Source organism: Eulemur rufifrons, chromosome 8 (genome assembly GCF_041146395.1).
Source record: "Eulemur rufifrons isolate Redbay chromosome 8, OSU_ERuf_1, whole genome shotgun sequence".
In the NCBI taxonomy this organism is placed as follows: Eukaryota; Metazoa; Chordata; class Mammalia; order Primates; family Lemuridae; genus Eulemur; species Eulemur rufifrons.
Genome location: NC_090990.1, coordinates 111227332 through 111244122, shown reverse-complemented (window position 1 = coordinate 111244122; position 16791 = coordinate 111227332). Strand labels below are relative to the sequence as shown.

The 16791-nt window shown below is 35.7% G+C and overlaps 1 protein-coding gene across 2 annotated transcripts in view; it reads right to left on the bottom strand.

Annotated features, from left to right (window-relative positions):
• TRIM33 (tripartite motif containing 33) overlaps window positions 1-16791 on the bottom strand; it is a 116540-nt gene that overhangs the window by 41022 nt on the left and 58727 nt on the right. For both annotated transcript variants that reach the window (XM_069480803.1, XM_069480805.1), the window contains exon 5: window positions 1687-1803. In XM_069480803.1, coding sequence (XP_069336904.1) covers window positions 1687-1803 — 117 coding nt within the window. The remainder of the gene's footprint in view (window positions 1-1686; window positions 1804-16791) is intronic.

Here is a 16791-nt window from a genome sequence, read left to right as displayed (position 1 = left end):
CTAAAAATGTATAGAAAAAAATTAGCCGGGCATGGTGGCACATGCCTGTAGTCCCAGCTACTCGGGAGGCTGAGGCAGAAGGATTGCTTGTACCCAGGAGTTTGAGGTTGCTGTGAGCTAGGCTGAAGCCACAGCATTCTAGCCCAGGCAACAGAGCGAGACTCTATCAAAAAAAAAAAGAAAGAAAGAAAGAAATATAAGTTTCAAATGTAAAATGATTGAGCCAAAGGTGGAAATCAGTAAGCATGCTGAAAGCAGAGAACAGGTAATCAGCTTCAGTCAGACTCCTCTTGGACTTAAGCAGGTGTACATGGTCAGTTCTGATAAGAAAAATGTGCATTAAAAAATATGGATTCCTTTGGACCTAGGGTTGGCCAAAAAAAAAAGAGGGAGGAAAATATAGTGGAGACAGATCATGGAAGAATGTGTCTAAAAGGGAGAGTTATCATCAGAGATTTTGATACTGTTTTTTAAAGCTTCCTGGAGATGAATTCATTAATCTCCCCAACCCTTTGCAATCTGGTAACCGGTAAACCTCTTGTTCTAATTCTATATACAGACTCCAGAACACAAGTACAAAATGTGTACAAAAATACAATGTACGTACAAAACATATGTATAAAAATATGGGACTGTTATATGAATCAACTCACTGTATTTCCTTTGAAAGGGGCATTCATCTATAATTTGTGAGAAGACATACAGTTATCCTCTCCAACATCAATCACAACGTATGAGCAGTTTAACCTAAAACATCCTGATATTGCCAAAAAAAATCAAACCATCAATGTGTGCATGTGTGTATATATACATGTTATCTACAACCCTTGAGGAGCCTTTTACTTTCTTTTGATATCATTTCTTAAGATGAAAAGGTCTACCGTGTGTAAAGCATTATTTTCATTCATTCAACTATTTAGTATTTTTGAGCATCTACTATGTGCCATTTTAATTGTAAATTAATGAATTTTAGTATTTAACAGAAGTTCCAATATTTGTGAGTCTATAAGAATAAATATATATTAATCCTACACATATCTCCAGGAATTTAATGGTTTTAATTATGCCAGCTCCAAGTGTTTGTCTTTCTGGTGTAAGAGTCCTCATCTTGTTAATCTGCTCTCTCATGGAACCTACTCACACTTCCCTTATCAATAAATTTATTTAGAAATGTACCAAAATAGAATAATTTCTGAATAATAATGATAGAGATAATAACAGCAGCTAAAATTTGAGCGCTTACTATGTTCCAGAAACTGTACTATGTATTCAACTTACAACGCTACTCCCAAGATAAGCACTGTTTTTAATGCTTGTTTTACAGATGGGGAAATAAATTGGTCCACTGATACTCTCTTCCTCTATATTGTATCTTCCACACAGTCTCTACTTTAAATATCATAACTCAACTCTCTCCACTTTAATTTCTTTTTCCAAGTTTAAGGCTTATGTAGACTGGAGTCTTATTAATTATAAAATAGTCAAAGATGTATCCTAAAAGAGTATACAAAATTTTGACAAATTAAATTTTGCTTAATTAATATTATAATCCCAAACTCATACCATTTCCTCCTCAAAAAAATGTTTTCTGTATATGCTTAATATAGTAGGAAAACAAATTTAAACTGGACTCACTTTTTGTTAATAATCCTTAAAGCAAAATTATGGTTTTAAGGCAAAACTTACCTATTCTGCACCTGAGTAGCTGCAAAATGAACATAATTCTTCTTCTCAAGAAGTTTAGCGAGCAGATTCTCAATTGCACCTTTCTGATTTTGGAAAGCTTCTTCTAAAAATTGATACCTTAAAACCAAAACAAAAACTACATTTAAAACAAAAAATTGATGATTAAAATTTTGGAAATAACAAACAGCTATATAAGCCAATCTTGAAACCTTATTTAAGTAATCAACTCTATGCTGGCCACTTGTACCTTATCTCAACAGCAACTTTTAGCTGGTAATCCCCTCCCTTTCTGACCCTAAGAAGCCATTATAAAAGAAAAAATTACTCAAAAAAATGTTTGTGTACTCTTTTTATAATATTAGAGTTTTGATTCAGGATTACATCTTTTTAGAAACCCAAATACTGGAGTTAAGCTGTATATAATGTGAATCATAAAATACAACCACATTATAGAAAATACTATCAAAACTATTCATAGTTCCAACATCACAAAATCACTGCTACAACTGCAATATATAACTCCTAGTCTTTTAATTATATACTTTTAAATGCAAGTATAATCACAATAAACATTTAATTTTATCTGACTTTTATCCTTTATCTTATCTTTATAATCACACTTGAAATACTTTTTCAGTTCTAGACCCCATATATTGCCAAACTTTCCAAAAGGGTTTTATCAGTTTAAAACATCACCAATGCTAGTTTTATTTTGTCAACATGAATGATATGCATTAAAATTTTCTAGTGAAAATTTAGACAAGTCTACACTTCTTTGGTTACTGAGAATCTAGAATAGTTTTTTTTGCTAGTTTAATTTCCTTCTTTGTAAATTGTTTATTAAATCAACAATTTTTTTTAGCTTCTTCTATGTCCTTTTTACATGGGTAAAAGGATCATTATGGTCCATATTCTATTAATAGGCATAAATATAAAATGATACCATACTGTGCCAAGAGTTCTAATAGAGGCATATATAATCTGCAACAAAAAAACCCAGTGCCTAAATCAGCCTCAATACCAAGGAAATCTTCACAGAAAAGTGAGAACAGTATCCTTTGCTAACCACAGAGGCATGTTGTGGCACTATAAATACTTCAACAGTGCCAAAGAAAAATACATAAAGGTCAGAATATGAAACAATAACTGGTAAAACCTGAGACAGACTGCGAAGGGCCAGGTATACCATGCTATTTTTGCATTTTATTCTCTAAGTGATGGGAAACCCTTGAAGAATCATAATCAAAATGTTATGATCATATTTACATTCTAAAAAAATAATCAGACAAATATAAAAGACCTAAAGAAGAGCATAGAAGGGAAAGACCAGCTAGAACTTTAAGATCAGGTTACAGTACTGGGTTGGTACAACCAAACAAACCGGAACAACTGACTTTGTCAGAGAGATTAGCAGATTTACGAGGTTATGTATTAGTTATAGCATGATCCATGGTACAACCTGAAAACATGATGCCTAGCTAAGGCACAGTCAAGAAAAGGTCACTGGCCGGGCGCAGTGGCTCACGCCTGTAATCCTAGCACTCTGGGAGGCCGAGGCGGGAGGATAGCTCAAGGTCAGGAGTTCGAGACCAGCCTGAGCAAGAGCCAGATCCCATCTCTACTAAAAATAGAAAGAAATGATCTGGAGAGCTAAAAATATATATAGAAAAAAATTGGCCAGGCATGGTGGTGCATGCCTGTAGTCCCAGCTACTCGGGAGGCTGAGGCAGAAGTATTGCTTGAGCGCAGGAGTTTGAGGTTGCTGTGAGCTAGGCTGACGTCATGGCATTCTAGCTCGGGCAACAGAGCGAGACTCTGTCTTAAAAAAAAAAAAAAAAAAAAAAAGGTCACTGGAAATGAGGAATTCAAGTACTGACAAAATTATAATTGTCTATGTGGGCACTGAAATTACAAAACTAAAGGCAAGAATTGAGATGAGCAGAAAGACTATGAGCATCTAGATGTCTGCTGTGTCTTCAATAAAGGTCTCAGCTAATGTAGACAAAAGCAAAGGCTATGATATTGTTAACACACAGGAAGGTCTGTTAAGGTAAAGGGAAGTTTGCTTAGGGGAAGAATTCAAGAGGTAAAGGAGGAACAGAGAGCAGTAGAAGAGCAGTGTAGAGCAAGCAGTGTGGGGATCTGTTATGGAATACAGCTGGCAAATAAGGTTTGTATTTTGTGCATTGATTTCAAGAAATTTTTTATGGTGGTAGAATACACATAATAAAATTTACCAGTCTAACCATTTTTAAAGCAAACAAAGTGCAAAGTTGAGCACATTATAACTTGTATAAGATATTAACAGCACACACAAAAAAAATGTGGGTATTTTAATTTAAAAGACTTTTAAAGAGGTTCTACTGTTGGATAGGGACCTACATGGAAGAGCAACATTTGATTTATTCCACATACCATTATTACTCTATGTCCAGTAAAAAATTTCACTATGTTAATCTATACAAATAAAATAGAAATATGAGAATGCCATGCTAACCCTTTTGACCTAATGAGCTCTGTTTACTCTGTGAGGAAGAAAGATCTTTTTGAAGTAGTTTGATTATGTCTACAAATAGAAAGGCATCTGGTAGAAAGGTCAACCAGTAGCAAAACTCACAAAATTCTAATGCATAAAATTTAACCTTATACAACTTTCTCTTCTAATCCCCAAATAAACACGTTTCAGAATCTTGTTTCTAAAAATATCTTGTTGCATTCATGAGAACAAGAAACAAACAAACACTATTTTCTTAAGTATGATATACCTAGGTAAAAATATGTGTCCTTTCCTCCCGTTATATAGTGGTTGACACCTGAGTCGGATGGTAAAGAATGAATAAGAGCTTTCTAGGTAGACAAACGTGGAAGAAAGGCCAAAGCTTTCACTAAAAAAAAAGAAAAAAAAAATTCTTAACGTACAAAAATACTTCTGAAATCACCTGTCATTTTTAGGGCAAAATAAAAGAAGACAAAGCTAAAAGAACAGGTACCAGATGCTAAAGAGCCCTGTACATTTTGCTGAAGCCAGATTCAGATAATAAGTAATGGTGAACTATCAAGGGATTGATTGGAAAGTGATAATCAGATTTGTTTCTGTTCACCTGAATAAATTTCAGTCATATGATTAGAAGAGAAACACCAATGGGAGCTTAAAAAACAAAGAAGCAATATGAGGTAGTCTGGTAACAAGATTCTCTTTGCTAACAGAATAAACTTTATTCCTTTTTAACTATTCAAAATTATCATTGAAATGCTTCATATGAATAACCAACAAATGGATTAAGTGTAATTTAGATTAACATATAAATACTTGAAAGTAATTTCTTAGATTTTAATTTTGCATTATGAAGTAGTAATTCTCAATGTGGGCTTCTTAGTCACAATGAGCTGTTTTTAGTATTTCAAAATATCTAAGTAAAAATTCCGTATGTCCAGGATTTAGTTAGGACACTCTAAGTCAACATTGTGTGCTATAGGGTAGAATTAAAGATACTCAGTATAATAAATATATCACTGATTATCTGGTTTTGATCAAAATTAATCAATATGCTTATATGTACTTATTGAGAAATAAGGTACATTTAATGCAGTTTGCTAAGAAGTTTCTGAGAAGGCCGGGCGCGGTGGCTCACGCCTGTAATCCTAGCACTCTGGGAGGCCGAGGTGGGCGGATCGTTTGAGCTCAGGAGTTCGAGACCAGCCTGAGCAAGAGCGAGACCCCATCTCTACTAAAAAATAGAAAGAAATTATATGGACAGCTAAAAATATATATAGAAAAAATTAGCCGGGCATGGTGGTGCATGCCTGTAGTCCCAGCTACTCGGGAGGCTGAGACAGGAGGATCGCTCGAGCTCAGGAGTTTGAGGTTGCTGTGAGCTAGGCTGACGCCACGGCACTCACTCTAGCCTGGGCAACAGAGTGAGACTCTGTCTCAAAAAAAAAAAAAAAAAAAAAAAGAAGTTTCTGAGAATATGGTGCTCGTGAGTAAAGGATGGGAGACAAACAAAAAAAGGGTGGTTTTTGCTGGGTGCAGTGGCACATGCCTGTAGTCCCAATTACACAGGAGGATCACTTGAGCCTAGCAGTTCAAGACCAGCCTGTGCAACAACACAGTGTGATCCTGTCAATCAATCACTGTTTTTTTTAAAGGTTGAGAATCACCTAGCTAATTATTTCAAACTTTTGAATGTACGTTTAGGGTCTTATTAAGTCCTGAGCTCTACTACTCTACTTGCCAAATGATACGGCACTATTCTTAGTAATTGTCACTGTACCTAATAATTAATAAGATTTGATTCTGGTACATCAAGGGAAATATATCCAAACTGAGTATCTAGGGAAATCTTTTTTAAAAACTGACTCAGTTCCACTTTTCTTCACTTATTCCATTTTTTATTTTTTAATTTACTTAAAATTCTTTAAGAGACGGGGTCTTGAGGTGTGAACCATCATGCCCAGCTATTCCATTTTTTAAAATAACATAAAATTTCAAACATTTTTCTTGAGAGGAGGTTCAAAAAAATTTTCCAACATTTATTAAGGTCCAATTCCACTGAACCTACTTCCAAAAATTATCCACTTAAAGCCAATTTTATTTACACACCCACCCACTCCCCATCCCCTAGATCACTTTTAAGAAAATTGCAAACATATTTTATCTAAGCATTTCTCAATCTACAGATAGCAACAGCTAGCCTCTTTTGAGAACTTACTATACTTTCAGGCACTGTGTTAAGTATCTTACATGTATTCTCTCATTTAATCTTTAATAAAACGTAATGACTTAGATACTGTCTTCACAGTAACTGGATGACTTGGACAACCTTTTGTGTCTCAGTTCTTCAGTAAAATATGGACCAATCTTATTTACCTTTACAGGCCTGTTGTAAGAATTAAATTGGTCAAAACACACAAAGCACTTAAGGCATAGTAAGGGTTTAATGTTTGTTATCACTATTGCTAGCAGTAATTTTAAAGGATATGCATTGTTACAACATTAAATCTCTTCATCTCAAACCTTCCAGCAGCAACAAAAAAACCTACTCCGTACACAAAGACCTGATATTGAGTGTTTCAGAGAAATTTTTAAAAAGAAGCCATGTTCCTCATTTAAGCCCCTATATGAACGGGAGACAATAACAATCATAAGAGTTCAGGGAAAGTGGCAGACAGCAAGAACTGTGAGCAACCATGAAGAGAACCCAAAAGGACAGAAATTTCTAGAAAGTATGGGGAAGACATTAAAATTCTCAATTAAATAGAACAGGGACAAAAAGCCAACTTTAAATCTCAAAGGGCACAGTGATAACATCTGATATTTCAGTTACCTAACATTTAATTAGTAGAATAATGTCACTTTCTACTGCTGTCTTCAAAATCACTAATCTTTTCTTCTATAATATCTAATCTGCTATTAATCCTATCCAAAATGAAACAAACAAACAAAAAAAACAGAGAGCCCATGCGCACACATGCAACAATGAGTTGTAATCACACTAATATATGTATAACTGGTATCCCCCAAGGAGAAAAAAGAGGGAAGAGAAAAAGTAATATAAATATTATAATTGTAGACAAAAATTTTACAAATTTGATGAAAACTATACAGATCTAAGAAGCTCAAATCCCCCAAGCAAAAAAAAAAAACACATTAAGAAAACTACACTAGGGTATATCATTTCCAAACTGCTTAAAACCAGTAATGAAGAAAAAAATCTTAAAAGTAGTCAAAAGGGAGAAAAATGCATTATGTACAGATGAACAAAGATAAAATGGTAGATTTCTCAATGGAAAAATGCAAGCCACAAAATAGTGAAGCAACATCTTTAAATTACTCAAAGAAAACTGTCAGCTTAAAATTATTTATCTAGCAAAAATATCTTTCAAATATGAAGTTGAAACTTTTCAGAGTGATAAATATGTTCACTATTTTGATTGTGATGATGGTTTCACAGGTGTAAACCTGTATCGTCATACAGCAGAGATCCGAAAGTGCTATGACCTCAGCATAAGGGCGCAGTGAAAGTAATCAGCCCCTCTACCACCTCTAAAAGACTGAAAGAAAATTACAATAATGCTGTGAATCCTTAGAAAAGAAGGGCAAAATTCTTAGAAGTTGTAACCACAAAGTACCCCACATGTGGATTTTTAGACCAAGTGCATATCATCTAGGTGGTTCAAAACTTCTTCTGTAAATTTAATTGTCCCAAACTGGTAGTGCTTCTAGGCAATAGCAACAGGAAATCCAATCCTTTATTGTGGACAGCACCTTAATTTTAGGCCAAAAAAATTGCATAAATAACTTTTCAAGGAAAGTGAGATGTTCAGTTTATTTTTTTTCTTTTCTTTCATTTTTCTTTTTTTTTTTCTTTTTTCTTTTCATTTTTTCTCCACACCTTCTCGTTTTTTTCAAGAAGTTCACAGTTTAAAACAACTCTGTGCTGGCTGTGCACAGTGGATCACACCGGTAATCCTAGCTTTCTGGGAGGCCGAGACAGGAGGATAGCTGCAGCTCAGAGGTTCAAAACCAGCCTGAGCACAGTGAGACCTAGCCTCTATTTAAAAAAAAAAAAAGAAAAAAATAAAATAACTGTGTGTGTGCATACATATATAGGGAAATATGGCACCCTGAGCAAGAAGTAACAAAAATAACAGAAGAAGAAAAGACCCACTAACAGAAGCAAAATATCTATGCTTCCTAAAGAATGAAACACAGCTAGAAAATATTCAGGCAACCATTTAAAAAGATGGAAGAATACAAAAGATCTCTTTGAACTTTTTGCTAACTCTCTGTATATCTATAATTTTACATCTAAAAATAAAGTTTTTAAAAGGGGAGTAGGGCGGGCACGGGCACGGTGGCTCATGCCTGTAATCCTAGCAACTCTGGGAGGCAGAGGCAGGAAGATTGCTTGAGCTCAGGAGTTCAAGACCAGCCTGAGCAAGAGTGAGACCCCATCTTTACTAAAAGTAGAAAAATTAGCGGGGTGTGGTGGCACACACCTGTAGTCCCAGCTACTCGGGAGGCTGAGGCAAAAAGATCATTCGAGCCCAGGAGTTGCAGGTTGCAGTGAGGTACAATAACAGTACCGCATTTTATCTAGGGCAACAGAATGAGGCTCTGTCTCCAAAAAAAAAAATAAATAAGTAAATAATAAATTTTTAAAAGAGGGAGTAGCTGGCAGATTTAAAATATTTAAAATATAATAGATGGGTTTTAATGGCAGTTTAGACATAGCTAAAGAGAATATTCATGAACTGAGATTGTTCGGAGGAAACTGCCTCTCTGTTTTGTGTTTTAAATGTAAAACATGGGAAATATAAAAATTAGGACAATTGGAGAATGGATGGGGGGGGAGGTTTCTAACACATTAATTGGAATTCCAGAAAGAAAGCCAACAAAGAATGCAATAGACACAATATATGAAGACATTACTGATTGCAAGACACAATCCTAACCAAGATTTTAAAAAATATTTCAGTTACCATTTACATAATATTTTAGCTATTTTTGTGTATAAATGATATATCTTATGATTTTAAAACTTCTGTAAAAGAGTCATTATTGATATGCACTGAATTCTTCTATTTGTCAGGAAGTATTCAAAGGGTACGGATAGCACAGTAAACAAGATAAAATAAGGTCCTGTTCTTCTCTTCCATCCATTCTAATTAAGGAGAAAACAAAAATCTTAATAAGGTGATGTGACAGAGAAGATGTAAGTGCCTAAACATTCTAGATTGGGTATGCAGAAAACATACTGACATTTATACAATTATCTCAAAGACAGGAACTGGGCATGCAGAGAGAAATCAGAGATGAACAAAAATGATCAGAGGTAGATTTGCATTGCTACAAAGGAAAATAACCAATCTACAGGGATTTAGTCTTTGTAATAATTTTACCAATTAATAAAATATTTACCCAAGATAATTCTCAACCCATCTGTCCCTTTGACAAATGGGTAACTTTTATCTGTGAAACTAACCACTCTCTGAATGTGCTTATTTCTCAAGTCTTTTCTCCTGATATTCCTCTTTCAGGAGAACTCTTTACCATACCCAATTACTCCCTTTTGAGTCATAAGCAATCATCCTGCTGGGTAACTGACTTACTGAGCCTATGGGCTCCTCAGATAGTCTGATATCCTAATAGACTCACTAACTGTGATATTAAAATTAATGAGGCTCTGTTTCAGCAAAACCTGAATGAATTAATTCTATTTTGGAGATACTCGCTGAGATGACCTACCATGGAACCATATACTCAATCAAAGTCTGATATAGACTACAAAACCACAAGATAGTAAGGAGTGTAAGTTTTTTCATTATTGTATAGTCATCACCTAGCATGGTACCTGGTATATAGCAAGCACTCAAATACCTACTGAACACATGAGATTAGTGAATACTGAAAGAAGTTCAATAAACGAGTGGTTCTGTCTGACAATAAATGTACCTCATGAAAAATATACACTTGGATAGGTAATCTTGATTTGTTGCATAGTTATGCATCTAGCTTCCTAAGAAATGATGGTAGATACATACTTATATGTCTCTTCTACTAAAACTACATTCAGGTTTTTCAACTATTTGTAGCACATCTGAAAGATTTAATTTTTAAAAGAATTTACAGAAGAACTAAAAAATGAATACAGCAAAGGTTCTTCTAAAGCAGTAATTCTCAATCACTGAATAATGTAAACTACCAGTATTTTATTCTTAAAATACTGTAAAAAAGAAAAAATCTGTTACCCAGATCATAATATAAGATTCTTATTTAACTAACCTAGAATAGGAATGAGGCTACTAATATCTTTTTTTAAATCTCTCTAGGTAGTTCTACTATACATCTAGAATCTGTTTTAAAACTTATCCATATAAAAATCTTAATTTAAAAGCCGAATTCTAAGAAAAGCTACTTCTTTAAGAAAAAAATTTTAGAGAAATTTCACTTATATCATTCCACTGAGGTGACCACCATTATAAACTTACTCTTCAAGAAAAATATCTGATATTAGGTTTTAACCAGCCACTCTCTTAAACTATATTGATCCTCAAAAACAATCTACAAATATCCTTCTCTAACAATACACAATATTGCAATAGGATACAAAAAAATTAAGGTGGAACAAAGGTGACTTTCACTTTCAGCCAGGACAGAGTAATTAATTGGTCAGACTAGCCCTGCCACCAAAAACTAAAATAAGACAGAAATTATGAGGCAACTATTATATATTCAGTCACTGGACCACAGGCGGACAAAATCTGCATTTCTTTAGAGAACACTACAATCATCCTGCCTCTCTGTAGGCAATTCATGAAAACTGGCACAGACAGCTGGAGACCAAGCAGAGCATAGGCAGGAATCAGGGTTTAGGACTTCTGAGTGGCTGAAATCCATGGGTCAGAGTGCTGGAATGGAGGGAGCTCTCTGTAGGATGAGTTTGGGGAATGGAAGATGGGGAAAGGGAAGATACAGAATAAGCACAGATTCCTCACAAGTCCTTGGGCCAAGGTCTGGGCTATATATGACGAGGTGAGGTTATGCTAGGTTTACCAGACAACAGGTGCTATGAAGTTGACACTGGAAGAGAAAAACTAGAGGCAAAGGAGTTCTGGAAAATAGAATTCCATCTGAATTCTATCTTTAGAGGGGAAGAGACTTTGATAACCTCCCTGAACATCTACCTGAGAAACCAGAAAGGTCAGACCTTAGAGGAAAGGACTGATTTTTCTTCTTCCTGTGGCCTAGCCTCCTTCCCCCAGGTGGTGGGGGTAGGAGGGGCTGGACCTCTGTGGGTCGTCTACACAGTGAGGCTGAGATGTTTGGGGGCCTTGGGGAATATGGGTAGGCCTTTGCAGTGATACTTAGCAAGAGCAGCTGCAGGGGAAGGGTGGGGGAGTTTGGGGTGGCTGTTAGCAACAGCTACCTTTATTGAGTGGTTAAGTACTGGGCCTAGTGCTTAGTGTTTCACTTGCATCATCTGAGCTAATCACAGCAACCAACCCTGCAGGGCAGGGAGTTGGGATCCCCATTTTATAGATGGAGAAACTGAGACTCACTCCATTCACACAGTCAAAGTAACACAGCTAACAAACAGCAGAAACTGGATCTGTCGGAGTTTTGACTCCAAAGACAGTGCTCTTGAGCCACTAGGCTTTGTTGTGGCATGTGGGAAGAATGATGTTGGGAAACAGGAGCTCTCCCTAGGGAATAGATTGAGGGAAGGGAATCCTAGTGTTGAAGAAAAGGAATGAACAACTGAGGTAAGGCTGAGCCAACTGCCTACTTTGTGTCACGTACTGTTCTATACATACAAAGATGAATAGGCCAGAGGCTGATGTAGTAGCCCCATTAGGATCCCTTCCTAGGCTCCAGGAAGGGCCCTAACATTAAAAAAAAAAAAAAAAGGAAAGGACTACACCATGAAGTTTTACCCTAGACCTACCTTGTCCTAATAAAGCCTAAAACCAAGGTTTGACAAGCTCTTTCAAGAAACAGAGTTTAGAAGTTGAGTCCTATCAAGTTAGATAAACTTGGGAAGTATCTTGGGCTTTCCACCATAGATCTTCTCTAACAAAACATAAAACCAAGCTTACACAAGATCACAGTGATCAGCCAGTAATTTAACTGCCTGTTACAACAATCAACAATCTTCGGAATTTCTATATTATCCACAATGTCCAAATTGTAATTAAAAATTACTAGACATTCAAAGAAACAGAAAAGTCTAACTTTAAATGGACTATCACAAAAATTTAAACAAACATAATAGGTTCTTAATGAGTGAACTTACAGGAAATCTCAACGGAGATAAATGGAAACTTCCAAAAAAATTGGGAATTCTAGAAAAGTTCAATAACTGAACTGAAAAAATTCACTGGATGGACTCAGCAGCAAATGGGAGATGTGTAAAGAAAGGGTTAGTGAACATGAACACACATCAACAAAAAGTATCTCGTCTGAAGAAGAGAGAATAGATTGAAGAAAAATGAATAAAGCATCAGAGACCTTTGGGACAAAATTCAATAGTCTAACATAAGTGTAACTGGAGTCCCAGAAGACCGTGAGAATGTAGGGAAACTTCTTAAGAAATAATGGCCAATTTCCCAAATTTGATGAAAACCATCAACTTATAGATAAAAGCAGCCCAGTGAATCCCACACAGAATAAAAAGGAAGAAATGCATACCTGGAAAACATCCTGGTCAAACAGAGAAGACCAAAGAAAAAGGAAATCTTGAAAGTAGCCAGAGAAAAGCCATACACCATTCAGGAAGGAACAATATGAATGATATCAAAAACAATGGAAGCCAGAATACAAAATAATGATATTTTTTAAATGTTGAAAGAAAAAACTGTCCATCTAGAATTCTAGTGCAAACTATCCTTCTAAACTGAAGGTTTTCACATGAACAGAAGATGAGATGATTCACTGTCAGGAGACCTGTAAAACAAGAAATGCTGGACGATATTCTTCAAGCAAAAGGAATGTAACAGATGGAATCTCATATGCAGGTAGAAATGAAATGAAACAGAAATGATAATAAATGGGTAAATATAAACCACCAGGCTTTTATTTTCCTTTCTAATAACCTCCTTAAAAGGCAGTTAAATTTTTAAAAAAAAGCATTATAAGGTAAGGTATATGATACATGAATAAATGAAATGGCAATAGTACAAAGGTTAGGGATTGAATAAATTCAATTTTTCTTTTGTAAAATTAATTATATCTGTGAAGTGAGAAATTATAAAATATTTTAAATAGACACTAAGCTGCATATTATCCCTAGACCAATTACTAAAAATAATAAAGTACAGCTTATAGCTGAAAATAGATATCAAATGGAATACAAAAAAATTTATAAACTTAAAAGAATGCACGAAGAAACAACAGAACAGAGAGAAATAAAAAATTAATAGTAGGTGGTAGACTTAACCTAACCATATCAATATTAATAAAACCATATTAATAAACATTTGTTGAATAGAAAAAATGAGCTAAATTTATGTCAAACACTGTTGTACATCCTTGGGAGTTATAAGTGAACAAAATAAAGACACTTTCCCTCACGAGTTTACACTCAGATGGGAAAAACATAAAAAATAAGTTATGTATTATGTTTAGAAGATGATAATTGCCACATAAAAAGGAAAATAAAAGCAGGATAAGGAAAATTAGAAGTGAAGGGGCAAAATGCAATTTTAAATGGAGTGATCAGAGTAGGTCTCATAGACAAACTACATTTAAACTGGGACTTGATAGATATAAGGAAGTTAGCTATGTGAACAAGTAGAGTAAGAAAGCTGCAGGCAGAGGAAACAGCAGCAGCATCTTTAAAATGTTTGAGAAACAGCAAAGAAGTCACTGTAGCTGTAGCAGAGAGGGAAAGTTAGATTAGCAGTAGATAAAGTACATGCTGACATTCACTCTAGCAGTTGTGTTAAGAATAAACTAAAAGAGAAGTAATATTAGAAGCATGGAGACAACTCAGGAGACACGTGCAGTAATCCAGGCAAGAAATGATGGTGACTGAGACCAGGCTATGAGCAATGCAGGTAGTAAGTGGTGGGATTTGGCAATATATTTTGAACGTGGAGCCAAAAATTTCCTGATAAATTTGGATTTGGGTATGAGAAAAGAGCAGAGTCAAAGTTGGTGCCAAGATTTTTGGCCTATGCAACTGGTAAAATACAATTGCCACAAACTGAGATGGGGTAAGGCTACCAGTGAAAAAGGCTTGGAGGCCAGGCGCAGTGGTTCACTGTAATCCTAGCACTCTAGGAGGCCGAGGTGGGAGGATTGCTTGAGGTCAGGAGTTTGGGATCATCCTGAGCAAGAGCAAGATCCCATCTCTAATTAAAAAAAAAAAAAAAAAAAAACGTTTGGAGAAGGTAAACAGTAGTTCAGTTTTGGATGTGTTATATTTGAAAAAGACATTCAAGTACACATGTCAAAGTCTGTCAGACAGACAAATCTGAAAGTACAGAAGTGAGCACTGAGCTAGTAATGTAAATTTGGACATCATCAGCCTACAGATGGTGTTTAAGGCCATAAGACTGTAGGGATAGATAAATGGTGTAAACCATAAGTGGGAAACCTAGCCTTAGGGCCATATGTGGCCGCCTAGATCCTTAAGTGTGGCTTTCTGACTGAATCCAAGTTTTACAAAACAAACCCTTTTATTTTTATTAATATACTTTAGTTTATCTTTTACATTCTTATTTTATTTTTAAAATGAACATATTTAAAATACCAAAGAATAAAGTAAGTTTCAGCAAAATAATTCTCCCAGATTGACTGGCACGATTAGAACATTAGTAAGCCATAGGGGCTAAACTGACGGCTGCTGCGCTCAGGATCTAACTTCCCAGGCTTCACTGGCACCACTACTGCATGAGGCTGGTTGGCCAAAGTTTACGGGGAGTCGAGCACACCAGTCTGTCATCAGCTTTTGATGATGGTGCACTGTGTTTCTGTTTGAAGTAGAATTTGTGAATAGTTGCACAGCACAACAGTATTTTTTAATTCTGTCTGCTTAACAGTCCATCATGTCAAAGAAGAACAAGAGAACACTGAAGGAAGAAAACATTTTTAAATGAAGATTGTGAACTGCAATATTATCTTGTTTCTGCTAAAGATAAGATGATTTGCTTGTTTTGTGATACTGCAATATCAACATTAAAGAAATTCAGGCCGGGCGCGGTGGCTCACGCCTGTAATCCTAGCACTCTGGGAGGCCGAGGCGGGTGGATTGCTCAAGGTCAGGAGTTCGAGACCAGCCTGAGCGAGACCCCGTCTCTACTAAAAATGGAAAGACATTATATGGACAACTAAAAATCTATATAGAAAAAATTAGCCGGGCATAGTGGCGCATGCCTGTAGTCCCAGCTACTCGGGAGGCTGAGGCAGTAGGATCGCTTAAGCCGAGGAGTCTGAGGTTGCTGTGAGCTAAGCTGATGCCACGGCACTCACTCTAGCCTGGGCAACAAAGTGAGACTCTGTCTCAACAAAAAAAAAAAAAAAAAAAGAAATTCAATGCTCATCAGCATTATAACACTCATAAGGACCACAAATATTTTAAATTAGAGGGAGATGTGTGAAAGGTTGTACTGCAGAAATTAAAAGATGAAAAGCAAAAGCAAAGACAATTCTTTCAAGCAGCAATAAGACGTGGAAATAATGCCACTGAAGCAACTCATAAAGTAGCTTATATACTTGGGGGAGGGGCAGGGGGGCAGGAAAGGGAAGTCATTCAGTGATGTAGAAATCATGAAAGAATGCATTGTTGAAACTGTAGGATGCTTAGACCCAGATGACGATTTTAAGTACAAACAACTGTCTCTTTCAAGGAGAACCATAACTGATCGGCAGCAGAAATTAGCCTTCAGCTTAACAGAACAATTTCATGCAATACTTCAAAGGGAAAATATACATTACTCAATCACTTTGGATGAATCAACTGACACTCCTGACTCAATGCAGGTTTTATACTTTCGGGTCATAGCAGATGATTTTCTTTGCTACAAAGAGTTACTCGCTTTGGGCACTCTTGCAAACAGAACACAGAGAATAGATAACTTCAACAACTTTCAAGATAAATGTCATGAAGTTGGACTGAATTTGGTAAGTTCAGTGAGTGTATGTACAGACGGTGCACCTTCCATGACAGGAAAACATGAAGAGTTTATCACACAGATTTTTTAAAAGGATTAACAGATCCAGATACTTTCATTTCTTTTCATTGTATCTTGCATCAGCAAAATCTCTGTGCTAAACTTTATATTAAGTGACACTTTGCAATAAGTTATGAGTATTGTTAACTATATTTGTGCAAATAAAACCTGGCATCATCAGTTTGCAACAAGGTAAAGTTGAATGATGAGGTACTCAGTATGGATTTGCCTTAGCATTCTAAAGTGTGTTGGCTATCACAGAGACCTCAGGTGTTAGCCAAAATTTCATCTTTACAAGAATAGATAAATTTTATGAAGAATAGAATCAGCAATGTGAATCACTGAAAGAAGATTTCTATAGGAATACAGCATTTCTGTGTGATATGTCAAATCAAAACAACTTGAGTATTTCTTTGCAAGGTCTAT